Genomic DNA, 27,236 nt, shown 5'->3' with positions numbered 1-27,236 from the left:
AATGTATAGCAATATACATAGGATTCTTCCTATGCAATGAAGACAGACATTTGGTCATGGTGATTTAAACCACTCTTTGAGGTAGTGCTCAGGATCCTTAGCTAATGTAAATTGCTCTCTGCACATGCTTACATTGTTCCTTTGATTATATCAGACCCTATGCTCCCAACATAGACACTTCGAAGTTTCTACTATTAAAATTTTTCATGGTTGTTCTGAAAGTTCTTTACAGAACTTTTCTTTTTTCCCTTTACTACATTTTTTTGCCATTTTAGGTTTTTTATACATTAAACAACCTTTATGTTTTTTACTTCAGCTGTTCTTTGCATGTTATTGAATTATATTTTTAGAAAAATTGCTTTTTATTACATGCTAATCAACTCTGTTCATTTGCACAGGTCATTTTGGATCAGTGCAGCACAGTAGGGTGGTTTAACATCACTTTCACTAGCCGAATATTGGCAATATCAAAACTAGAAAATTGTGGTCATGGTCTGCCCAAGGCAGCTGTGGAGGACATCAGTGCCCCTAGCACCTTGTGCCTTGTGACTATAAATATGTATCCTAGGAGTCCTCCAATGGCTTGGTTGCGCTCTGAAAAGGCATAGCTAACATAGGTTTAGTGTATGAAATCAGTGACTTGACCTAGGCACTGAGCAGCTTGAAACCAACATTAATATCAGTATCGAGTAGAATGAAATAAATCTTTCCCTTTTTCACATATGTCCTAAAGTTTTCCATAACTGAGGCCATAATGGCTTTTCTGGAATAAGAAATGACAAACTGAAACTCCTGATTTTCGGTTTTCCATTTTTTGAAATATTTTGTGGCCCATTTTGTCTTTGCAGATCTTTGTATGCCTCCCATATCTTCACTAATCTCTGTAATTTACTGATACTAACAAATCATGCAATCTCAGTGTTCAGATTTCATTCATAGTCAAAAGCAGTACAGGAACGTGAGTCGATCCTCCCACAGAATAGCTCATTATTAGTCACTGTGTATTCTGGCTTATTGTCACTTACTTCCACTTTTCTCCTATTTTTTAGTTTATTTTTAATTGGTGACAGAATTACCTTTTACATATTACCCATAGGTCTCAAATTGTAATGGAATTTATATCTCAAAAGAAGACAATCATATTATCAGTAAAATTCTCATTTCTGCAGTTAAAATAATATTTGCTTTCTTATTTCCCTGTTTCAAATTTTACTCCTTTTGGCTCCCCTAGCACTTATTAAATACTAAAAAGCACTTATTAAATACTAAATACTCTGAAATGAAAAATCTTTAGTTTTCTCTTGTCTTGTTTTCTTTTCAGTTTCCTTCTTGGCTTCCTTTCTTTATTCAAGCCCCAGCTTGAAATCAGATGTTTTCTGTCCATCCTTATTTGCCTAAGACCAGTCTGAGATTCGTTGCTTCAATGTAGCATCAATTCTGTGATGTTAGAAAAAAAAATTAGAAAAAAGAATCAAAAATTAATTATTTAGTTGTAACTTCTGTAATTACGTAAGGCAAAAATATATATAAAGACTGTATTCTTCCAAGGTGTGAAGCATACACCAAACAGTAAGTGGAAGATCAGAAGAAACTTAACTTCAGGAAGGTCTATGATATATTTTGCCACCTGAAGAACCCAGTAATTTTTAAAAGATTCCAGTTAACACATGGCATCAACCAAGAGGAAGCACTTGGCTGAACTGCTTTAACAGTTCCCACATTCCATTGACATCAATTCTCTTTGAAGGGGGTGGGATAAATAAAAAAGCATCATTTATAAAATATACCTGAAAGAAGAAGAAGAAAAAAAGCACAAGTTACTTCTTTTCTTTGTATTAAGTATATGCACCACCTTCTTCAGGCCTTTATCATTTTCACTAGAAAGGTGGCAAATCACTTTCATTTGCATTAATCCTTCTCCTCAGAGAATCATTACCCAGTTCCAGCCACAAAATTACTGCCATTATTGGGATGTCTGGGAAGTGTTTTCTGCATGTTTGGAGCAGGAGGAATAAAAGTACCTGGAAATCATTTTACCCTTAGCCCATCTTGAAGTTGCTTGAAAAACAAGCTGGTCTGCAGGCTAATATAATTTATGCTGACGGAGAGTGGCTCTTACAAGCCTTAGCAATGGAAACTTGCTGCCAGTGCTCCCTGGGAAGCAGTATGGCAGTTAGAGGGTCTTTACCTTCCAAGGATTCTCACCACTAGAGGAATTCTCTGACAAAGCCTGTTCTGCTAAAGGTTGCCTTGGGAATCAGAAACTGGGGCTATTTTCCACTATTTCATGGTGGTTCTAACCCTGTCTTCACTAGGTCCATTCCAAGCCTCATAGAAAATGTTATTCTACATCTTATTGATCCAATCTTTCATCGGAAACAGTTTTAAATCTTGGAAAGTTATGTGCCAAACACTTCCATTTTCCTGTCACCTCTGCCTTTGTCCCTTTAATGGGAGAAGTGACTGCTTCTGTAGATGTACGCAATACCCCTAGTCAAGCCATTCCTGGTCTTTGGTTGTTACTCATGTATATGTTATTCTTAATATAAATCATACAAAGAGGTTTTAAAGCAAATGCTGCCATCTGTATTTTTTTAATCGGGAAAGATACTGCTTATATGTAGGTTTATGTGATGCAAACTGGTTCTGTGTTTTTCCCCTTGAACAAATATTTCAATTCTTCTTTTCTTTTTTTTTTTTTTTTTTTGGCTTCTTGTGTCTACACCCAGTGTTGGAGTGTTGGCTTGTGCTTTTTTCTTTCCACTAGTTCAGTGGCACAGGCAGTCCATGCTGTAATTTTCCTGTCAACCAATCAATTTACCACTTTCTAGTTCAGCTGTTCCTCATAGCCATATAGGGTCTTCAGACACAGTGCTGAATTCTTTATTTTCTTCTGGAAACTCTAATTAGTACTCACGATTGTGATGAATAGGCTATATTAGATAGTAAGTCCCTGGGTTAAAGATTTATGCAACAGCATGTTGGTACAGTTTCAGTAAACAAGTGAATGATTGAGGATACCACAGGCATAAAACCTGAGCTACTGCAGAGAAGAAATGAATTGGCAAAAAAAAAAAAAAAGGCTAAAAGCATAATTATGAAATTGGTGAATGATGTGTCACATTGATTACTATAGTGTGTTAATATTTGCTTCATTTGATATCCCAGATGTTTAAAGCAGTAGTTACATCTGTCCTTGCCTGGGCTAACAGAAAGCTAAAGAGAAGCTTTTTTCAAAAAATGTTTACAGGTTTACTGCATTTCTAGAGGTTGTTTTTATTAGTCTATTATGTGTTTTTCTGTGTTCTTCTGTTCCCTTTGAAGTGTGTTTTGAAAAAGTTACTTGTTTGCAAGCTGAGAAATGAAGGATATTTAATAGCATTCAAATAAGACATTCCCCTCTGTGATTCAAATTTTGCTTTGGAAGAGGCACATAAAATACTTTCAGAAACAAACAATCTTTTTATGTAACTTAGTTTTGTAAAATTAGAAGTTCACAATATTCTGAAAACATTGTTCCTGAGAGAGAAACATTTCACCACTGCTCTTAGAGTAGTAATTCACAGTGACAAAGGCAGCCAGTATATTTTGTTTGTTTGAAACTGTACATTTTGGGGGAGGAGAGAAAAGTACAAAACATATTTTAAGTGCCTTGAGCTGTCTGTTGTACACAGGAGACTCAGCAACTAGAATTCATCTCTGTTGAATAATCAGAATCTTTTGTCTTTGATACTTCTTGTCCAGAGTAGACCTTATAAACGATGTACATCTACATTTGTTGAGCATTTAAATAACCCAGAAAACAAAGACATAAACTTGCATATTCAGAACTGATTGGAAGGTATGATTTTAGATGTAACGATTTCAGATGTCTATTCTTAGATCCTCTAGTGGGATCTGGTTCCAGAAAATAAATTACCTTAATCTGATCTATAACTGAGCATACCAGAATGAAGGTACCCAACACCTGAAAAGGGAAGGGTAAAACTTCAATTTCAAAACACAACCCATGTCCTCAATTTCCCATTCCGTCGCTAAGTCTTCCTCTCTCTGCCACCACCTTACTTACATCTGGTGAAATTCCTTTGGTGATGTCATGCTCAGGGAACAAAAGTCTCACTTATAAAAGGATTTTCTTTATTTTTCATAATTTAGCTGAACCAACACAAAACTGAATACTGTGAAGCAACAAAAATGATGTAACATCTTTAATTGTTCTGTGTTTACTAAATAAGGCTACTACACTCCCTTTAAAATAAATCAAAACAGAGAGTTGGTAGAGTGAGGGATCTGGCTCTGGAGGTCTACATGTACAGTAAATGTATTTACCATCATTTATTGCATGACATGTTAAACCTGACATTGCTCATTTATAGTGCAGTCAGTCCATAACACTTTTCAAGTGGCTGGGCTTTAATTGCTACTTTGACACTGGTCAAAATCCTAAGATTAAATAAGAATTTTGTATATATTTATTTTACTTGAAGACATCATGATCTATAGTTTGTGTTTCCTGAAACCTCTGCATTAAAATAGCCTCAATATTAGAGCAGGCTTTAAAAACATTTCTTTGATCAACTTTTCATTTTTGTACCTTTCATCTATGGTCACTTGAACAACCTCTATATATTTTTCTTTAGTAGAATAGAACTAGCATAACACTAAAAGTTAATTGGAGTATTAGGTAGTATACTTGAAACCACAATACATTTGCAAGGAAGAAATTAAGCTCCCTTGTTGATTGCATCATACCAATATGTACCAAACTTACATACCGAAAGGTACCGTAAAAGGGAACAAGGTCTTGTTTGTTTCTCTGTTTATCATAATTTCCCCCTCATCTATGCTGTCTTTGCTAAATTTTCACTAACCAATAATGCCAAAAAAGTGGGCTTTCTAACAATGAGGTAAAACACTGAAAATGAGATCAAGGAACAGGCTTCAAACTGACCCTTACATAAAAGTAGGGGGAGAGAAGGAGAGAGAGAGCGACAGGGAGAGAGAAAGAAAGAAAGAAAGAAAGAAAGAAAGAAAGAAAGAAAGAAAGAAAGAAAGAAAGAAAGAAAAACAAACCTTGCTATGAAGAGCAATGAGTAAAATATTTTAAACTCTATTTTTATCAGTACATAAAGACAAAAAATAAAAATAAAATAAAAATAAAAAATGCCTTCCAACAGTGCAATGGTTGAATGCATTTATGTAATATAAACAACATTATTCTTTGCTTTTTCTACACAGTCCTCTCTGGTCATGCTTTACATCCAGAATGTCCCAATGGAAGAAAGCAAACGACACCAGTCACTTCAGAGACAACTGAAGTAATAAAACACAACTTAACTCTGAACCACTTGTCATGACTGTCAGAGTTATCACGTTAATTGTTAAATAGGATTTTCTACAAATATACAACATATAAAAACTGTTAAATATATAACTTTAGGCTTTTCAAAATACATTTAATGATCTCTTTCAAACAAGTGTTACTTTTGTTTTCTCTTTAATTTGCTTTCTGGTGCTAAATGGTGTATCAGATGAGACATAGGCCACAGATGACCAAACATGCTCTTTGCAAATACTGTATTATCCAACTTTAACTATCAAAAATGGAACTGTAGAAGAGGCATGTTTAACTGGTTAAAACTGAAAATGATTTTAGTACGAGAAAGTCAATCTAAGTACAGAGGAATAAAGGTGCCGTGTAGACAGTTTGTGGTTTTTTTGTCCGAGTTTTTCAAACATAGGTCGTTTTCTCTCAGTGCTCCATTATATTCTCTCGAACGTGGCGTTTCAAGAGTAGGTCTCTGGGTTAGTTTTTACTGCAGCTTTCCATAAAAACTGCAGTTTCATACTGCAGTTCCAGATGTTGCTGGACCACAACATCTTGGCTTTGTGAAAGCTGGACTCATGTCTTTGTGGAGACCTCCTACAATTTAATGACATAACTCTGTTAACAGTGAGATTGTGTCCACTTTAAAATAGATTTTGCTCTTTGGTCTATTGTATATACTGAAAGTATAAGAAAATAAAAGTAATTCAGACAGTTTAGGGCACAAGAAGAGTTTCTCTTTTGCACCTCAGTGTCCTCCCATAGGCAAAACAGTCTTCTCTAAGGCTGATTGGGATGATACTCTTCATTGTAGCAGACTCTTCGGATTAAAACATGTAGGTAACAGCAAGTCCAGCAGTGGTGTATAACGCAGATGAAACGTTAACCATTAACTTTTTTGTATTGCTAATGCCCAAGCATATCTCTTTTTCTATATTCCTTAGTCCAGTGATCCTTAGTATGGTAGAACAAACTTTAGCTCATAATGTAGAGGAATTATGCTGTCATTCATGAGATACAGAGAAACAGACAGTTGAGTTGATGACATATAACGGATGATGATCCACAGCAGTGAAACTTGACTAAGTTAAGTAGCTCACACAGAGCCTAAACCACTCCTACGAGGATTCTGTGTTGCTGCATTTGTCAGGAGACCTGTAAATCAATAAGAACAAATGAGTCAGTGTCTGAATTTACAATCCTGGTTATCTTTGCTGTCCATTATTTTAAAATATACTGTACTGAGATTTTTCAAGAAGACAGTTAATGAATTAGAAGACATTTATTTTTCACGGCAAACATTTTCCCTGAGAAACAACAGATGAACAAAACAAATTTTTTTATTTATTATAAAAAAATTAACACTTTAATCATTATTTCTAATAACTTCATGAATATAAATGATAATTTACAATAACTTCAATGCCATCTACTTTCTACCAAGCTCCATGCACATTCGTTTTCATAAAAATATCAAAGAAAGTTATTTTACCTGCATTAAAGTTACATATAACAATACCTAATACACATGGCGATTAAGATGACTATTACTTTTTACGTATAGGATATGATGAAAAATGGACATGAAAGCCATGACCGTTTACTAAAAATGCAAGGATGTTTATACTGGAGGCTTTTCTGCCTTTAAGTTTCCAAAGAGCACTAGAGTGCGCCTAATTTAATCAATACTGCCCTCTAGCGATGCTACTACAAGTGCAAATTAATGTAAATAATGTGTATTAAGAGTCAATTTAATCAGAAAATTGGTTTAGTCATACAGCAGGAAAAAAAAAAGAATGAAAATGGGAAAAGGACTGCCCAATGAACCTGTTTAAAAGAAAATGAAATGGAAGCAGTGGTTTGAAATAGAAACAAAACCAAAGTTCACACTATTAAAGAAAACAAGAGTACTGGAAGACAGCACAAACACAAACAAGAAAGTAATGACTGATTTATACAATACGGAGCCAGCTACTCATGCTTACCAAAAATATCAGTTTAGAAATGGTTTCAAAATTACACAGATACTGTACAAGACACAATGTTTTGAGCTGTATTAAGCAAGCATGATTGTTACAAAATGCTGTTTGAATGTTCAAACACTATCTTCTGCTTTGGCATTGTTCTGTCTCCAAATAGTCAGAACTGTTATTACTGATGGAAATACCATGCATAACTCCAGAAAATACTGAACAGTGAATGTGAAAGAGCAAAACAAATAAGAAAATCCAATTCACTTGGTTCAAGCCGTGTATTAAATTTAGAGTTTTTAACCTAACCCTCAGAACAATAAATGAAAGAAATACCTGCCTCCAAATCAATTTAGTGACAGCTTGAAACATATTGATCTCTCTATATATGTATGTATGTAGATAGATAGATAGATAGACAGACAGATAGAAAGATGAATACTTTCCTTATAAGGCATAAAGTGTATGTCATAGATTTCTGCTTTTGTCCTCTCACCTTTTCCAGGAAAAAACACCCCAGAAATCTTGAAAACAGCCTTTTCTTTTCGGACTAGTGATCAGATCTCCAAACCACATGGCCTCAGACAGGCTGAAGGCAAAAAACCTGGTTGATTATTGTGGTATATTCCCCTTTTTAAATATACATTAAGCAAGATAAATTATTTTAAAGTTTTGCTTCTATTAATTGTTCTGTTTCCCCTTTATACGCTTTCTTGGGGTTTCCACTATGCCCCCTATTTTTCTTCCCATTAGAAAAGAACACAACTTTTAAGGTAGTAATACCTTTTAGGCAGTGAGACACAAAGCAAAAGATTTGTGGTTTATTAGGTCTGAAAGTAAACTACTATTGTATTAAGAATTAGGCTGACTTAGCTCCATCTTTCCTGAATTACGCTGGAATGGCCCAAAGCTAAAAGCAACAGCGTAAACTGCTGATGGACTGTGTGTTCAGTGTTTTCATAGTGTGCTTCTCTACCATATTTTTCCCAGGATGGAGAGAGAATTCAGGTATAACCACATTCATTTGTAGATACCTGCTGCTTTGTCATTTTATTGGATATAAAAGCTTCCTTCCTGACTTGCTATCCCTGTCTCCACTTTGTGTCTCATCCCTGCTGCGTGAATATGGTTTCAACACTTTAAAAGAAGGAGAGAAGAGGGGAGACAATTATGCATTAAAAAAATGCTGAGGCAGGGCAGAGAGCAGGCTTGAAATAAAGTAATGACAAGAAGAGGAACAGATTAGAGAACAGGAGGTGAATTTACAACTTTGGACAATGACAGGAGAAAATGGAATGAGAGGGGACAAAAAAGGCATAGGTTAGCCAGGGAAGTTTAAACATCAGTTATTAATGAAGGTATGAAAAAAAAAAAAGTAAGATAGGTAATAGGAACAACAGACAAAAAGGAGAGAGAGGATAGGAGAGAGCATGAAGAGTCCAGAGAAGAGGAAGAGAATGCACATCTACCCTCCCACCTCCTGTTTTTTCCCCTTTCATTCCTCATTACAGTTAAATTAATCACTCCCCAGAGAACCAGACAGATCAAGCAAGAGAAAAGAGGGATTTTCAAAATGACCATAAAAAGGACTTGTTTATTATTTATACTAATAGTTCAAACCATGAAAAGTACCACATCCCTGACAGGCAAGTTTAAAGGAAAATGGTGCTCTTGATGACTGTTTGGCAGCAATTTCTAGAATTTCTAGTAGGTCAATAAATTGCAATGAAAACTGTAAACTCAATAACTACATAAACAAAACTGCTTTAAAGTTGGGAAAGGTGTGTTGGCATTGTTTTGTTCCTTTTTTCCCTTCACTTAGGAAATTTGCAGCAGCATCAAATTAAAGAGAGCCTGGGTACCAATCATGTAGTATAAGATTTTCTTTTCTGTCCATCTCTACACAGGACTCATGTCAGTTCTAGGTACCATTGCACAAGTCTGTTTGTCAATGACTTCAGTGAAGTCAGAATTTCTCCCCAGTGCTTTAGACAACAGGTTCTGCTTCCTTCTGAAGGAGCCAGATGTTCTGGCTGTAAGTTTGGAGAACTATTCAGCTTGTTCAACTTTGAGATATTGAGTGGGCATCTAGTACCAGAGATTAAAATACTACTGTACATTATCTGACTGTTTACATGGTGGAAACCGAAGCTCCTGTGTGCTCCACAGAATTCTGCTTAAGAGGAAAAATCATTTTCCTGACCTCATATTAATAGATAATCCAAAGCATAAGAAACAATACATTTCATATGACCATATATATCTTATTATAGTTCTTGGATGGCTTGAATATGTCCTGAGAATGTTTGGTTTATTAGAGCAATTATAACACAGTCCAATTGATTTGTCTTACTGTGGAGGGAGTAGAATAAGGGACAGCTTATCTCCAACTGTGCCCTAATGGCACATAAAAAAAAATAATTCATTGGTTCATTCCTATGGTCAAAGACAAAGGAAGCAAGTTACGCAAGTCACCTTGAGAAGATAGGAACATGTGGTGCTTTGCTGACTTACACAGGTTTTCCACCAAAAGAAACCCACCCAAAAACCTGTCTGTCTTTCTGCGTAGTATCTAGGATTTAATTTAGTGACTAAATGTTTGACTTTCTCATCAGAAACCAGAAAATTGAGTCAGGCTGACTGTAACTGGCAAATATTTTCAGAGTCAGGACTGAGTTTCAAGCATGTCTGGCCTGACTTTTTATTTTAAATGGAATCCACATAAATACCAACAATTCCATGTCAAGCCTGGTAAAGCTTTAGCAGTTTCATCTGGTTTCCACTCTGTATTTTTAGAATAAAAATGAAAGTCAGAGTGAAACAAAGTCATTATTTTTGCTACAGTAGCCAAATGCTTTTACATGACTGCCTGTTGAAGTTATATTGGCGCTCTGCAATGACAACTCTGTATCATATTTCCAGCACTGATTTCTGAAAATTTTCTGGATGCCTACAAAGTTATTGGTCATATTAAAGAGGTTTCAGTGTTGCCTATCAGCTGAACTACTTGTCTAAACTGTGTATTTTACACTTTTAACTACAGTCTTAAAAATGCCTCTGTAAGTCTTGGGATTCTATATAGCACCCATCAGTGTAAATGGCTTTTGGTTTTGGTTTGTATTTTTTTTCTTCTTGTACTATTATACAAAAAAACCCGAAACCCCACAATATTTTGCACAAAGATAATTCACAGAGATGGATATAGGTTGGGCCAGTCTCTGTCTCACAAATCTACTCATAATGGAAACAGTTCCAAACCTTTAACCAACTGACTGCGAGTCAGATAAACAACACATCTTTCCCCTCTGCTTCTGCAGCTGACTGTTCTAGGTCCCTGAATAGCTAAGCATGTATAATGCAGAAAGACAGATATAAAAGCATTAAAATGCCCAAGGAAAACCTTGCACTGCCTTGCAAGATACCTCATGCTTTACGGGAATAAAAATGTAAATTTCTGGTGAGGATCTAAGCATCAGCAATGACCTGTTGCATTTATGAGAACTCCCATAGTCCCTCCTGAAAATGTATTCTGTTTTCCTCCCTTCTTCTTCCTCTCTCCATGCTGTTCATATATGCAAATTGAACTGCTTAGTCTTCAGAAAAAGACAAGTTAATCTAACTTTAAAGTGTCTGTGGCGATTAGGAATAAGAAAAAGAAGCATGGAAGCTACTATCCTTAGTGCTGTATTCTGTCTCACTGAGCTAGCCACAGGAAGGACATCTTCAGAGTTCAAACTGTAATACCTGCAGAACTAGGAATAATAAGATTGGCCAAATCTAGTGTCTGTGCTTGTGGGTGAATGTTTATAAAATGCAGCCTAGCGTATTAGGTAGTGTATATAAAGGTATGCTTTCCTTTGTTGCACTCCAACAAACTAGCATTCATGAGTTACAGATAGCAGAATCCAATTATGAAAAGGCCACCTTCTAGGAGAACATGCCTTTTCTTTAACACCCACTGTTTGGTTTTTTTCTCTTCTACTATTCAAGTCAGACATAAAAAGAAGTATTTATTCCAACTCTGAGACTCTTTACAAATGAGATTTTTTTTCCAATAAAAATTATTTTAATATCAACAATCTGTCCAGAACTAAAACCAAAAAGTGCCATTTCCCCTTAAATAACACTCTTAGCCGTATCTTCTCAGCTTCCCTTGACCATCTGCCAGGACTAACATCTTGATTATTAATTTCCTTTTCTGTTAAAATCCTGTTTATCTCATATTACCTTTTTTGAACTTACAACATCTTGGAATGTGCTGGGTCAGATCATACACTCCTTCCTTCTACTGAATTGCCCATTACTTCATGAGCAATACTAATAAAGGCAGTGGGACTGTTCTTATTATTAGATAATCCTTATGATGAATGAAAATGTTAGAACCAAGTGTTGTAACCCAGCTGAAATACATTTGACCCTGGGTCTTGTAGGTGACCCGTGTTTAAGAGCTCAGCCTTAGGCATATATAATAATGCAAGCTTGCTTTGCAGCATCTGAACATATGCTAAGGAAAAGCAACGGAGGTGGCAGAAGACACAGCAGCAAGAATATCTGTGCTCAGAACATTCAAAGCCCTTGAGCACAACGGTGATCATGGGGGATTTTTGTCTGGAGTAGCATTTGGAGCTATTGAGGGTAACAAAAGAGACAGACAGGTCTCATTCTGCCCCCCGTGAAAGTCTAAAGCCAGCTCCTTGAAGCAACGTGGATAGAAAGAGGAAATGATGAAGAGGATCACACATCTTTTAAGGTGTAACAATGCAAAACAGTGTGTTTTCACCTCTCGTGCTGGATGAAAAACAAACACACTTAAAATAACTCTAGCTAAAGGCCTTCAGCAAGTAACCCAATTGTATCTGATTTCTTTTTGCTCTTTTAAAATGGTTAGAGGCTTGCACCTATATGAAGCTTAGTAGCAGGTAAAACTAAGATTTGTAACTGACATGGAATTGTAAACTTGAAAAATGACTACTTCTCTGCCTCCCTTTTACTCTTCAAATAAAAGCAACTGTAACATTAGCACTATTGAAGGTGTATAAGAATACCCAGGGGCTTTCCTCAGGGTACTGAAAAAAATAACCTGGATTTAGCATTCCTGAGACTTTTCTCTAAGGTAGGAGACAGGTTCAGAGTAAATCACCAATGCATCTTAGAATCTATTTTTATTGAAATGCAGTATCTTAATGTATACTGAATTCTGAATATTCATACCTATATACCTATATTGAAAGCATACTGTTTATAGATTAACAAATCGTAACAAAGACATAACCTTAATTACATTAAACCTTTGTGTGAAAAAAATGCCTTAAATATTTCTGCGTGCTAATAAAAATCTATTAAATATAATGATCTTCCATAAAATAATGCTTGTATTGCCACAACAGAAGAATTTCTCACGAAGAGGGCGATGTGAGTTTTATTTATAAAGTTTAAAAAACAGCCTTGCCTGTAGTTAAAGTTTACTAGTCTTCTTAATGGAAAAAAAGAAAAAAAACCCAACAACCCACATCAGCCAGCGCTGAAGTCCACAGTCAAATCTAAACTGTTACTTTTTCTTCTCTAATTAGAGGAGAAGATTGTTCAGGGGCATCTGTGAGTGACATCTGATTGACAGGCAGCTGGTCTGGAGCAAGGTTAGTCTCACACTCACAATAAAAATTGGAATAGTGATTTCCTAAGACTGATTGTGAAAATAGTTAAACTTAAATGAATAATACATCAAAAATGCAACATGTTTTTGATGGAACATTTAGGATATTTCATCCATTAAAAGAGATAATTCTGACTTACAAAGCATGAGCTTTAAATGGCAAGTTCCATTGCTAGTGAAGGAACTGAATAGTCAGTGTTCACCAGCGAGATACTATGTCTGCTTTATGTATTCCATCTGAAAATTTATTGCTTAAGAAAGCAGTCATGTTTCGCATCAGTCCAGAAAGCAATGTAGCACAGTAGATGATTTTTAACAAGCAATCTTTAAAAATATGTTGTGTATGGGAAATAAATGTCGGTATTTAAAATTACTCTGCTTAACCTTTGTCTATGACTTGAGGAGAAAGTAGTAGTAAGTGGACAACTGTGGGGAGTGGGAGTAGAGGAGGAATATATATATGTAGGTCAGGTAAGAAGAATGCAGGAGGGTTTTTATTCTCTCATAGCCCTGTTTGAAAACAAAAGCAAGAACATACATAGCATTATTCTGTAGAAATAACATACAGGCATCCACTGCAAACACAGAAAAGCAAGTGTGGTCTTCAACAAAGTTCACATGTATGTGGACACGTAAATAGAAGAAAGGCCACAACTGCTCTTAGTCCTTATGCCCACTCCAAAGAAGGGTACATTTTCTAAAGGTAAAATTTTCTAAAACAGAATTGCTCTTAGATAGTCCTCTAATACGTACATGCAAAACAACACAGGCATGTATCAACACAAATCAGTTCAGCTTTTTAAACCTTGATTCTACTCACTTTCAGTGCAAAACCAAAAATTCCCAGCCTAACAGATTGTTACATCCTTGTTAACAGGTTTATGAGATTTAGTTCCTGGCCTCAAAGACACATTACAGAATGTGAAAAATCTCTCCCTGAAACACCTCACCACAGAAACAGTGAGGTTCTTCAGGGAAGTGAAATGTATATTCCTGAAAAAGTCAACGTTCCTGTCTTGTATCAGATTTAAAACAAGGTTTTTTAGAGATCCTTCAATCCTTCATTCAACCATAAACATTCTGAAAGGATAGGGGAAAATGTAGTGAGTTAACAAAGTATTTTATTCAAGATTTGGGGAGGATATTTCTCAACAAGGTAAGGGAAAAATTGACAGTAGAGGATTTTGCATACAGCAATATATGTTGATCCTCTGTTTAATGACAACATATCCATACACCTTTGCAGACTTTCAAGTCCTCTTGTACTTCCTTTCAGAAAATACATCATGTTTCTTTTGTGATACATTCTTATAATCCTGACTAAAATATCCTTTTGTACATCTATGCTCATCCTCCAGTTTTGCATGACTATGGCAAAGCAGTGAAGAAGGATGAGACAGGGAATTTAAGGATCATTATCCCAAACTAGCCAATTAAAACATTTTTAATCCCTTAGTGGCAAAGCAGACACCTAAATGCATTATATTGTGTAGCATTCTGATTAACAGTGCAAATATATTTAAACCTAACACAAACTAGGGATGCATACAATGCAGTAGTTCAAAAACCAACCAGTGTGCCACTGTCTACCAGAGGCAGAGTGCTCTGTACACTGTGCAGCATATTGGATCTAAATTCTTTGGCAAGATCACCATTACTCTCCCTACCCCGTTCCTGTGATATTTTGGCAAGCAGTGCTGTGGTGATCAGATTTCTCCAGTAGACTGAAAACAAACAACAAAAGAGGAAAAATAAACTGTGGCAAATGTCAAGAGATTTTCCATAATTTACAATAAATTTTACACACACAAAGGACAGAACTATATAAAAGCAGCTGCAATACAACTTCGGGAGAGAAGGAGAGGAATTGAATTTGATCTTCTCTGAACACACAAAGATGTCAGCCTTAGAGAAACTTATCACCTTATTTCATTTCATGTGCCTCTCATAAAACTGTGGTGAATCCCCTACCTTGTATACCCTTTCTCAATCAGATTTTAGGGATTCCTAGCCCAGTGTCAGCCCCATGACAGCCCTTCAACTCCCCATTATTATGATCTCCTTGGGTCAAATTCAGAGGTTATGAGACCTAAATGTAGGTATCTATATGTAATGATTAAGTGCGATCTCAGTCAGGATCAACAAAATCTAGAGTTCAATTCTTCCTAAACATAGATGCTTAGTGCCTGTGGGACATCCTTGGGCATCTCTCCTGATCTCCAGATACTGCTTCAAAAGGCCTTGTGTCATACGTTTGTGCTCCTGAACACATCTTAGACTCTTGGAGCATCTAGGCTGCCCTGGACACATGAGTTCAAGGAACTGAATTCTGCCCTTATTCACTTTTCTCAAGCTGAAGAGTCCCAACCAGCTCCTGCTTGTGACTCAGTGGGCCTCATTTGGTCATGAGTGACCCTCTAGACCCTAGTATAACTCCACATGCATCACTGCCCAAACCATATTCTTGTGACTGAGCATTTCCTCTGGATTGATTCACACAGATAACAGGGAAGAGGAAAAAGATACCAATCTTGTGATCAGTCCCTGTGCCTAAGAAGCAAGTAATCATGGTTCAGTTACCTAAGGCTACGAGACAGACCATGAAACATTTGTGTGGGTCCATCCTTAAGACAGAAATGTCATTGCAGTGATCACACAATCCTAGAAGTTCAGGAGGATGGGATCACATATAAGCATCTTTGAAAGCACATGTCATTACAAGTGTTATGAGAGCTGTCAATTTGTTTCTTAGAAACATTTATCCAACCTTTGTTATCTTTGAAGCTTGTTTTCACATTATAAGAATGACAAATAGTAACATCAGACCCTGAGAATACTTCAAAAATGACTGAGCTATTTAAGAGATTCTTCTGGATTAAAATAGAGTAAAGTGCAGATTTCCATTCCTCACTTCTAATAGTAGGCGTAGAACGGACCTTGCTGGTTCATAAAGCAGTTACCCAGATGAAATTCAATGAACCTGAGAAGCAAATAAGCTTCAGGTGAAGATAAGGGATCAAGATATAGTATTGACAATGTCATTACTGAATCCCATGTGGTGGATCACACAGTACCTGTGCTGTTCATCACAGTACCATTTCTGAGTTCATAATCTAATGTAACAAACTAACTCCAGGAACCACTAACATGAAACTGAATTTTTAATATAATATTTTATACTTTAGGACTTTACTCTTTTCATTATGGTAAGAATTTTGCTGCTGAGAATTCACGGATTTCTTTTTCTCATCATAGATTTTCTCAGATTTGAAAAAATATACAAGAGATTTGAAAGACTTCAGCTGCTGGCAGTATCAAGCCCTTGGTTCCTCTGATATGTCTGGGTTTGTGAGGGGGAGGTTCTCAAGACAGAAGGAAGAGATATCACCACGTTTTAACAGTTACAAGAAAGTACATCAAAGTTAAGGGGATAGGTCCTAAAATATTAACTATAGTCCAGATGGCCTGCGTGGGTGAAACTTGAGAATGTTTTATGAGAAATCACACAAAACTCAGATGCTATAGAAACAAGAGACAAAACAGAAAAAGAAGAAAATGTATTACTGACTCTGCCAGACATGCTAGGCAACATTTCATAAATATCAGATGGAAGAAGACATGATCAATCTTTCCTTTGAGGTCAGGAATTACATGCCTTATAGAACAGGACTAACGCACAAATGACATCATATGGTTTGAGTTTCTGCTGTCAGATAGGAGACCCGTATATTCTCCTCAGAATAGGCCTTGGCTTAGGCTATGAGTTTCTTGGAGATGTCACTGTATCAGGGTTAATCAACAAGGAATAGTTTGTGTTTCTCTGACATTGGCCTGCTTTTGCTAATTAAACAGAAATGGAAAAAAGAAGCAAATTTTTTTCTTTTTTTTAGGTAGGAGAGGAAATCTGCTCTGTGGAGACAATGTGGGTGTGTTCCATAGATTCTGTAAGATTCACAGGGACCACTGTGGGAATGACAACATAGGCAGGAAAGTGCTATTGAAAGACAGCCTTGCAAGGTACAAGCATAAAATTTGCCCCAGCAGTCACATCTGTTTGTAAGGCTTAGCTGCAACTCTCCTCTACGCCCAATGATCAAATATGTTCATAAAGCATTTTATCACTGCTAGACTCAATAGGTGCAAGAACATGCAAAAATTCTTTTGAATAATTTTGCTTAAGAAAAAAATGGTATTTCAGAAAGGCAAACTTTCATTTTAAAGTGAATCAATTACTTTTTCATTTTGCATCCCAGGATTAATACTGTGTAATAAGATATGCTATTATGAGTATATACTATTAATTCTGACATTTATTACTTAAATAATTAGCATCATTTGTTAGTTAGAACTGACTGGGATGTCTTATTTTCAGTGTCACAGTGTTATCTGTTTGTGCTGCAGTGAAACTATATAATACTTCTATCTGAAAAAGAAAAACATGGGCTCTAATAATTGTCCATTGACCTTTGGGCATCTAAAAGCCTAATTTAGGATTTTGTTAGTCAAGGACACTTTTTATGGAAAAACAGACTTTTTGAGGTAGCAATACAGTTTTTTTCAGCGCATACTGCAACTATGTACACATATCTTGGTTATCTTATTTAGGTGCCTCCAGTTAGAATACGTAAATCATATCAAATGCTCTAAAAATATATAGCCTGACAGTCTTTGAGGAAAAAATACAATTGCTTTTATCATGTAAATGAAATGAAACCTTACCTTTTGGAGAGACCTATGTCTCTCCATTGATTGTGGAGAAGGCTAACAGTAAGTAGTTTCTGAAGTCATATAACTGGTAAGCACCTTATATAGAGGAATGAATCTGGATGTCACATTAATTTTTTTTTATATTTAAAAAAAACATGTTCCTTGTTGGGTTTGTTTGTTTGTTTGTTTTTAATAAACAACTGTATGCTATGCAACTTCTAAAGATAAGATGATGATTTCATTTTCCTAGAAAAAAAATATTTCAAGCTAAGATATTAATAGGAAAACAGCTGCTTTTCTAATTAGTACATTTGATGCTTAGCTTCTTTTCAGTACAGCACAGACAGGGGACACTTTGATCTAGATGTTTTAATCAGTGTTAAGTAGCATTAAGCCCTAATAATTTAAAAATAAGACAATCACAAAATAAATGCATACCTAAAAATTGTTTTGATCAATACATCCCATTATTACACATCAGTAGGAATGAAACACATTATAATTGCTACTGATATGCCATAAAACAATGTCACAAGAGTAATGAAAATGAGAAATAATGTGATGCAATTAAAAAGTTTCTTTTGGATTCCAAAATTAAAAATATTGAAACACTTCAATGTAAAAAGGCAGTGAGAATTCCAAGTTTTAACAAATATTATTAGTTATTGCTTTGATTCTTTGTTCATTTAACATTTGGGTAAGGAGAGTTTGAAATTATTCCTGAATATTCTCGATTCCCATTTGAAAACTCCACACTGGCACACTATCTGACTAAAGAGTAGCGGTGAGGAGGGTTCACTTTTTTACAATATATGCACTGTCAAGTCTTCAAATTTACTCTGATAAAGTATGCTTAATTAACCTGTGGTACTTGTTCTTCATACAGACTTTCAAAATGGAGAACAGCTATATCAATGGGTAACAGAAGACCTTTTCACCATGATTTTCCATTTAGAGGTGTGCTTATGTTGATATTTGATTACACCAATGTTCTTCCATAAATAGTAGAGTATCTGCATATTCCACTAATAAACTCCTGGGAATTTTCATTCAAAATCTGGCACTGTGGTAAGTCAGAACTCTGACAACTGGAACCCTTTGGGCTCACTCCAGATGGAGGGGAAAAAAAAAAATCAATATTTGCTGGCGGTCATCTTTCTCAAAGATGGACCAGGCATCCATGGCCAAGCACATATAAACTGCAGTTGAGCACTTTGCCATCAAAATTAACAAACAAGGTGACTTGAAAATGATCCTATCATTCCTAGCAATGACACTGCTCTGCTCGCTTATGAGATATCCAGTTGTCCAATAGGCCAAAACCACACAAACAGCACTAAAATTTGGAAAAAAAGGATATGGATTATAAGTAGACATAATTCAGAAGCTACAGATTCAGATCTGTATTAATGTCAACAAAGAGATAAATACATTTTGATTTAAAGCCTTATACATAGTTTGATCTGAAATTAGTGCCAAGATTCATCAAAAGCTGTCAATTGCCATTTGCTGTGCTAATTTGAGACATTCATGTACTTAAATACAAGTATACTTTTTTGTTTTTCTGCAGTCCTGCAGATTCTCCTGAGACCATTATAACTGGCTTATTTCCCAGACATCTTTGTAAAGGATATTCTGCTCATAGAAAATATAACATATAGTGTCCTAAAGTGAAAAGTGTGGCAGAACACTTCTGTCTGGCAAGTTTGTGAGTTAGGGGAAAGAAGTGTTTCAATCTAAAGGTAAGAAGGATAAACGGAACTCTTGACTAAGTCCTTAAGGCTTACAAAATGACAAATAATTAAAATAAATGCTCCTTGGTCCTTTTGCCAAATAAATGTAATTATTTACTTGTTGATTAAATTTCTGCTGTTTAATATCTATAATAAAAAGCTTTTGATTTATTACTGATCAACTGTATGAACAAAGACTGTAGATTTCAAAGTTCAATTCCTATCGAAAATAAGGCATCTGGTCTGTTCTAATATCTAAAACATCAGCTAATGGCTATACTTTACCTTAAACATAGTTCACAGCTATCACCTATAAACTGGAAAGAAAGTTATTCACTGGGATCCTGAAGAGGCAATAAGGTGTACACTTCTGTAACACTTTAAATTATAGAAAGAGATAAGGGGACTAAGGAGATATTTAGGTGCAGTATCTGGAAGCAGTATGGCTGTTAGCACAGCAGAGTTATTAAATTTTATTAAATCAGAGAAGCACTTAGCTGAACTGTGTGAGTCTGCAGGTTCTGGTTAGTACTTCTTTGGTGGATGTCTCACACCACAATATCAACCTGTTCACAGATTCAAGTCTATTTTTAATCAGATGATGTGTAAAGAACTACTCAAGTATTTTCTTCTTTTTTTCTCTTTTTTTTAAGGATTCCTTCAAAAGAACATCCTCTGTGCTAGGTTGTAGTGTCACATTCTCCCTCCTCCTTGCAATGTTCCTGGCTGCACAGTGGTACATCTAAAACAAGAAAGGTTTAGTGTTTGTTCTCCCTTACCTTAACTCTAGACTAGAGACAAAGTAGATTTCAATTCCTACATTGAAAAAAGAACAGAACACGAGTTTCTTGCCTCATCAGTAACTATTTTTAATTAGGTCTAACCATTAAGTCTAAGGGTTCAATTCATTACTCCCAGCATGCCATGTGCAGATGTCTTAGTGTACTGAATGTCAATGGACCTGAACAAGCTCCAGTGACCATGGATGCCTGCCTACTTTTCTTCACCAGGAACCGCAGCTCCTAGTAGCGAAGCAGGGTGGCAGCTGTGGGAACTACCTCACACAGGAATAAATTGCAGCAGATCAGCCACTTCCTTGAAGAGAATCAATCTTCGACAACCTTCTGCCTTACATGTGCTATGTGACAAAAGTCTGCACACGGAGAAGTACAACAGAATACCTGACTTCTGATAAATTGACTCGGTAGAAGTTTGGACAGCCCAAAAACCCAGAGGTTCCCAGAACTATTAGTCCCCAGGCAGTTAACCTGCAAAACGACATTCAGACTGCACGAAAACTCCTGAGGGACTGGATTCTGGCTTTGACTTTGAGTCCTCTGTGGTATTGTTACAAAAAGGTGGCTGGTGTATTCTTCTCCTGCTCTGGTTTTTGAGGAAATTACTTTTGGATTCAGTGCTTTGTGCAGAAGCCCAGAGTACCAATATGTACTGGATCAGTCTCAGTTCAGACTTAAGTGAGGGAATACACACTTAGTGGATATCAAACACACTTAGCTATAAGACAGGCACTAAATTGCTCAGCTTTGCCACAATAGCCACAGCCCTGGGTGTGTGCAGGAGTAAAATGATATGCCTGTAAGCAACTTTACCAGGAAAAAAAGGTTGTTTATAAAATCACAAGAACTAAAGATACTAGGCAGGATATTTGTTGAACACAGTCTTGGATTTAAGCCTCATCAATAAAATAGGGACAGTAAATACACAAATATATTGCACTAGAGGATTCAAGTAAAGCATAGTTCCGTTCACGAAAGCCTATTTCCTGGTGTGCTCCCTCCAATAATCTGTTTCCATTAACATTTGTGCCTTAATCACCACATCAAATCTATTGAAAACCATTTTAAATACACATACTTGGCCTCACTGTTAGAAAGCACTCACCTCTGTACCGACCATGGGCTATATTCCTCAGGAATTGCGAAAAGGAAGTCAGAGTGAATAAAGCTGAATGGGTTCTAGCCCCTGTGCACCTGAAGTGCTTTTGAAAACGATCCTGAATGTTTTGAATGCTGTAGCGCAATAGAATATTTACTCAGTAAATATCACTCAGGTGCCTTTCAGTGTAAATATGACAAATACAGCATCACAAGATTCAAGAGGAATGTCTACCCTAGGAGCAAGGAATGCTGACAGGTTTTGCATGTGATGGGGGAGCAGATACCCTACTGCACATCTCTTCATCCTCACCATTCACCAGTCTCACCTTCCACATTGTCTTTGAAGGATGTCTCCACAAAAGATGTTTCTCACCAAGAAAGAATTCAGAGGGAGACCTAGTTTTATTTTCTTAATGAAGTTAACTTGATTTGGAATTGCTGAAGCACACAGAGAGTGGAAATCAGCAAAGCAATTTTGCAGATGTTTTTCATAGCAAAGCTACACTGTAGGCATGCAGGACTGACTGGAATGCCTAAGGTCAGACCTGCTCTCAAAGAGCTCAACCAGATGCTCTCAATAAGCTCTACAAGATGTTCTGGAAACACGAAGACAGAAAAATGACAGAAACCTTCATAAATGTATCATACCCTCTGAGGACTGCATTTATGACCCACTAATGCATACTGTTGTCTTATTGCTAGTATGATCCTGGTATTTGTTAGATCTAAGAATAATATATTTTTGTAGCATTTGTTCTCTATTACCTGTAGTAATGAAAAATAAGTAATTGAAAATACAAGGGAAAGGGACTGTAAGAAGAGGTGCTGGCAACCTCTTATGGAAATCTTGTTCTGTCTTTTAAAACAATTACATTTTAAAATTCCCCCAACATTTACTTCTTTCCCTTGGACTGGGTGTAGCGTCTAAAACACCTTTTCTGCAACGCAATTTTTAAACTGCTCAGGATAGCACAGGATATGTGCTACTCCTGTATGACACCTGCAGGCTGTCTCACACCTCAGCTCCAAATACAAGGAGACATAAATGGATGCTTTTTATCACATCTTACCTGTAACAAACACATAAAAATGGGTGGGAAGAGTGGAGTCTCAGCTCCATCTCCGTTGCCGTCAAGCGACAACAGGCTATACTGCCCAAAAGGAGGCAAGTATTGTTCTGTCCCATACAGGTGCATGAAGTAAAGTACTGCCTGTCCGTGGTGCATCCCAGGGACGTGAAAGGGAGCTCATATGTGGCACAGCACCTCTTATAGCACCTTCCAGCTTCACACAGCTTTCCCTGTCACCGAGGCCTATCTCATATTACAACACAGTCAATCTCCAATTTATTTCTAAAGCTAATTTAGGGCCCAGTACTGACCAGTTTAATGCCCATGAAGTAAATGAAAGATTCCCCCTCAACAGGAGAGACAGGAGGTGACCGAGACAACCTATGATCCTGAAATGACTCTCACTCCAGCCACTGCATCAGCACATCTCAACTTCATAGTCTTGTTTTGATCCCAGGGAAGTAAATGGAAATCATGTAACTCCTTATGAAAAATTAAAGGTATAAAAGGTGCATGACTGACTGACCACTAAGAGAAGCTTAAAAAAATCTTAACAAGGAAAAAAGCCCAAACCTAAAACCTATTGTCCTGCTTTCAACCCCCTTCCTCCTAGTTTCAGAGACACATCTATTCATTTATTTTCCTCTTGGAAAGAAGGAAGGTGAAATTTAAGGCATTTCCACTGTGAGTGAGTAGCTATCGAGGGCAGCAGATGTACCAAAAATTTATCTGTGGTTTTGAACAGCACTTCCTCCATGGCAAGACTGTTTTTAACATTCATGTTGTATAAAAAAACCCCAAAACCCCCCAACAGATACTGGTGAAATTTCATTTTGCTCAAATATCTTATTTAGCAAAAAATGAAAGTAAAAGCATTCCATATGCAGGTCTATGTTACTAGTGGGAGCTGTGGTCATGCTAATATCAGAAACAAAGGACAGTCCTATGAATTATGATATATGTATTAAAAAGAATCTGCCATACTGACCTAGCTGCTTAATGGTAAATGTCGCATACTACTTTGCAGAAGATCATTTATTTTCTCCTCTGTGACTTTCATTTGCAAGCAATGCAGGTGTTTGACCAGATCTTCTGAGGACAGGGAGATACCCCGTAGAAACCAAGTATCTGTAAGCACATGTAGACTGCCTTTCAAGGGTATCCCTTTCCATCTTCCTTGAACACATGTCACAATTACCACCTGCTGACTGAAATTCAAGTGGAATAAATGAGGAACAAAATGGGAGGTGGAATGGTAGGCTGTCCTGTGTTTAAAAAAGATTTTGTTTGGAGGCCAAATCTTGCTACACACCTCAAGTTAAAGCATGAGTCCCTTAGTATATGTGATCTTTAAATGTGTACTAAAAAAAAAAAAAAAAAAAAAAAGAAGATAACTGCACAATTAGATTATTAAGAAGTTTTAATATTCAATTCTACTAATAAGCTCAGGGAATGAACAGTTACTCCCAAATCTGGTACTCAGCAGAGTGACGAGACCTCCACTCAGCTCCTCACCTGCCATTTCTTCAGCCCTTTCCCTCACTGCAGTGTCTGGCTGTTCACACAATGGTGCTGGAGGGGAAGGATCCCTGCTGATTATCAGAATAGCTAGGGCCCAACTTACACCTTATAAAAAAAATCAGCCGCACCTTCAGTTGCAGGCAGAAGCAAATGAGATGCCAAGAGAGCATCCAGGGAAGAGATGGTTGTCCACTGATTCTTGTATCAGTGGGGAGTTGCATTCTGTGCTTACTACTAGTGTCTGAAGCTTTGTCGATCCTGACTTTGGCTGTATGTCTGGGTGGGGAAGGTTCTGTACAAAAGTCTTCTTACGTGTTATACATTGCAGGCTCCAGGCCTACAATACCTTCTACTGACAGAGGATTATATACAATTTTGACATAACTAAAAATCATGACAGTGACCTAAGGAAATGTCTGTATAAAAAGGTTTTTAGCAGCCATATACAATGACTACAGTGTCTTTTATCACTAAAGTTGATTGAAAATTCAGGAAAAGTCTGCCACAAAGATTCCTTTTTAACCCCAGTTTCTTTGACAAAAGACGTTCATTTTATAAAATAAGCTTTCCAAATGTTCTCCTTATACAGTGTCTTTTCTACAGTTTTATGTTATCGGACTTAATTTTGGTTTCCGTCTTAGATGAGCATTATCCCTGCTCATTCTTATTTTTTTTTGTCAGAATAAAAAACCTATTGTGAGTAATATATCTACAGAAAGTAGATGACTGTCATTCCTAGCGATGGTATCACCAGGACATTGTTCAGGCACTTTGGACAACACTTAGGAAGCTTATAGCATATTTTCATTGCACTATGTACTCTTGACCTAAACAGAGAACTTCAGTTTCCATTCAAAAGGCAGAATTTTTGAACTTTCTAAAACATTGGGACTACATATACACACATGATATTCAAGTTTGAATGCAAAAATAATTCTTTTAATTGAATCATTTATTTGATGTGCCTGATATGTTATGTAAACATTCAAATGATAAACAAAGTCTAAAATAACTTTCTTCACAAATCTAAACAACATTAGCATACAATCAATTCTTTTCTGTACATCAGTTGATTCCATTTCTCTTCATCCTTTCTGTCTTATGCTTTGTCACACAAGTGGAACAGTGAGATAAATCAACCATTTATTTGCTTTATTGCATAAATCTCACAGCAATAAAATGGAATTGATCACATAAAGAAGTTTAAGATGAGTTTCAGTGAATTCTTGAGATGCTGTAAATTAATCATGCAAGCTGATATCATATTTCCTCAAGGGAAATATATTTTAATAGATCTTTTCCGAACATTTTCCTCCTTTAATATATTTATAAATGTTGCTACTATTCTTATTTTTTTTCCAAGATGATTAAACCATTATTTTTCCCTAGTGTCGCATGTTGCAAAACAAATCAAGATAATCTCTTCATTACTTAGAAAAATATACAACAAAATCACTGGGAAATTTAAAATAAAGTTTGAATATATCGTCAGCAACAATTAATGCATTTGTAACCTTTGTTTAAATCAAAACAGATGACACTGCAAGAGGAGCCATAAAAATGGAAAGCCATACTATATGTAGCATGTAATGCTGTCCTAAATTTTAAAGGAATGAAAGTTGAGCTAGTCAACTCGTCCTTTACATCTAATTGATACTGTCTATAATATAGTATTTAAAACTATTAAAAATGTGTTATTTCATTAATTTCAAAGCTGCTTGATTTATAATACTAGACAGTATAGTCTAAATTCCCGTTGGAAAAGTACAGATTAATGATTTTATGCGCACTGATGTAATTTAAAACAGGATTGCTACTAACTCATGAATAGCTACTGTATGAATATTGTTAGTACAAGTTCCTCTTCACTGTCATGTCTCTCTTTTGCAGAGACCTGAACTGTGAAAGTGCAGTCTCCGCTTGCTCTTGATCTCCTCTACTAAATCTGTCCAATATCTACTGATTTGTGCAAATCATGACAATTCTGTTCTAAGATAGTTATCACTCTCTGAGAAATTGGAAGCAAAGCATGAACATTTTTGTACTGGTCCCCACGGTGGAAATGAACATTAACAAAAGTAGAGATCTGGGTTAAACTATGACCGTGAAGATAAAGCACCTTCCCTATCCCCAGTCTTATCAAACCTGAGTAGTTTATTATGGAAATACAAGATTAAAACATCTGAAACCAGGGACACATAAGGCAACATCCATTCCATTAATAATCCAGTAATATGTATGGTTTTAGTTTGCTCTAAGACTATGACTTCTAGAGTGACAACTGTCACATCTGTGTGGTTCCTAACTGTCAACCCTTAAAAAAAAATCTGGTGTACTTTTATTATTATTATTACTTTCCTTTCTGGTGAACAGCTGGCTGGTGAATCCAGGTCAAAACACTCCATTGTCAGATAATCAAAGTCACCATGAGGCTGATTCACTATGAAGTGGTTTATGTGAATGGAAAGAATGTATTTTTTTCGCATGGAACAAGGCCAGCAAACTTTGTATCATCTGATTTAAAGTACAAACTCAGGGTTACTTGTGTACCGTGAAATGGATAGGGTGAAACCTAAAATATGTTTATGAGACAAACTGGTAACAGCATGGAAAATAACACTGAACTTTGCTACACAGGGTAAATGTAGACAGTAGTACACAAATAGTAGGATTTGTATGGGATCCTGTAACAAAAACATTTTCTTTCTGTTTCCATAATATAATTTGGTCCACGGTTATTGAAAGGAAATCCAATCAGATTAAGGGCATGGTAAATGTTTTTGGCAGCATTTTGGCTTGTAACCATAATTTGAAGGGACCGACACTTCACAATCTTCAGACAAAAGAGAGTACGTGTAAAATAAAACAACAGGATGAAACAGGATAACTGATTTCAACAGTAAAGCCAGTGCCAATCTGCTAACTCTTTTACTTTGATTTCTAGACTTTCCAGATATAGAAGTAAAGATGTGGTTTCATTATACACTACACTAGCACAGCTATATAGTTCACTCTTCCCCTTCGTTCTTGCACCATACGCAGTTGCTTATTCATTTCTATTCAAATCTAATTATGGTGCAATCAAAAAAGGAAGTGGAACAGCTCACTGATCTGATAGAAAATGAACTCATTAAACAAAGTAAAAAAAGACTTTCTGTCAGATCAGTGAGCTCAACTGATTTATGCACACTATTGCTAGTTGCAAGAGACAGACATGGATTTCCAGTCAGGCCTAGAAGAACCTCCTTTTCAGCGGCAACGTATAGCTGTACTGAATTAGGTGCAATCTTAGAGTACATCCTGAGAAAGATAAATACAAGGGTAATGACTGGGAGATGTAATATGCTAGGAAAACTTA

General features: G+C 36.3%; 1 protein-coding gene across 1 annotated transcript in view; it reads right to left on the bottom strand.

The window, feature by feature from the left end:
• Positions 1–5,220: 5,220 nt before the first annotated feature.
• TAFA5 (TAFA chemokine like family member 5) overlaps positions 5,221–27,236 on the bottom strand; it is a 311,006-nt gene continuing 288,990 nt past the window's right edge. Inside the window, exon 5 of the mRNA XM_072868092.1 lies at positions 5,221–6,481. Coding sequence (XP_072724193.1) covers positions 6,473–6,481 — 9 coding nt within the window. The 3' untranslated portion in view covers positions 5,221–6,472. The remainder of the gene's footprint in view (positions 6,482–27,236) is intronic.

This window comes from Ciconia boyciana, chromosome 1 (genome assembly GCF_034638445.1).
Source record: "Ciconia boyciana chromosome 1, ASM3463844v1, whole genome shotgun sequence".
In the NCBI taxonomy this organism is placed as follows: domain Eukaryota; kingdom Metazoa; phylum Chordata; class Aves; order Ciconiiformes; family Ciconiidae; genus Ciconia; species Ciconia boyciana.
Note: the sequence above shows the minus strand (reverse complement) of the source record. Positions and strands in the feature narration are given on the sequence as shown.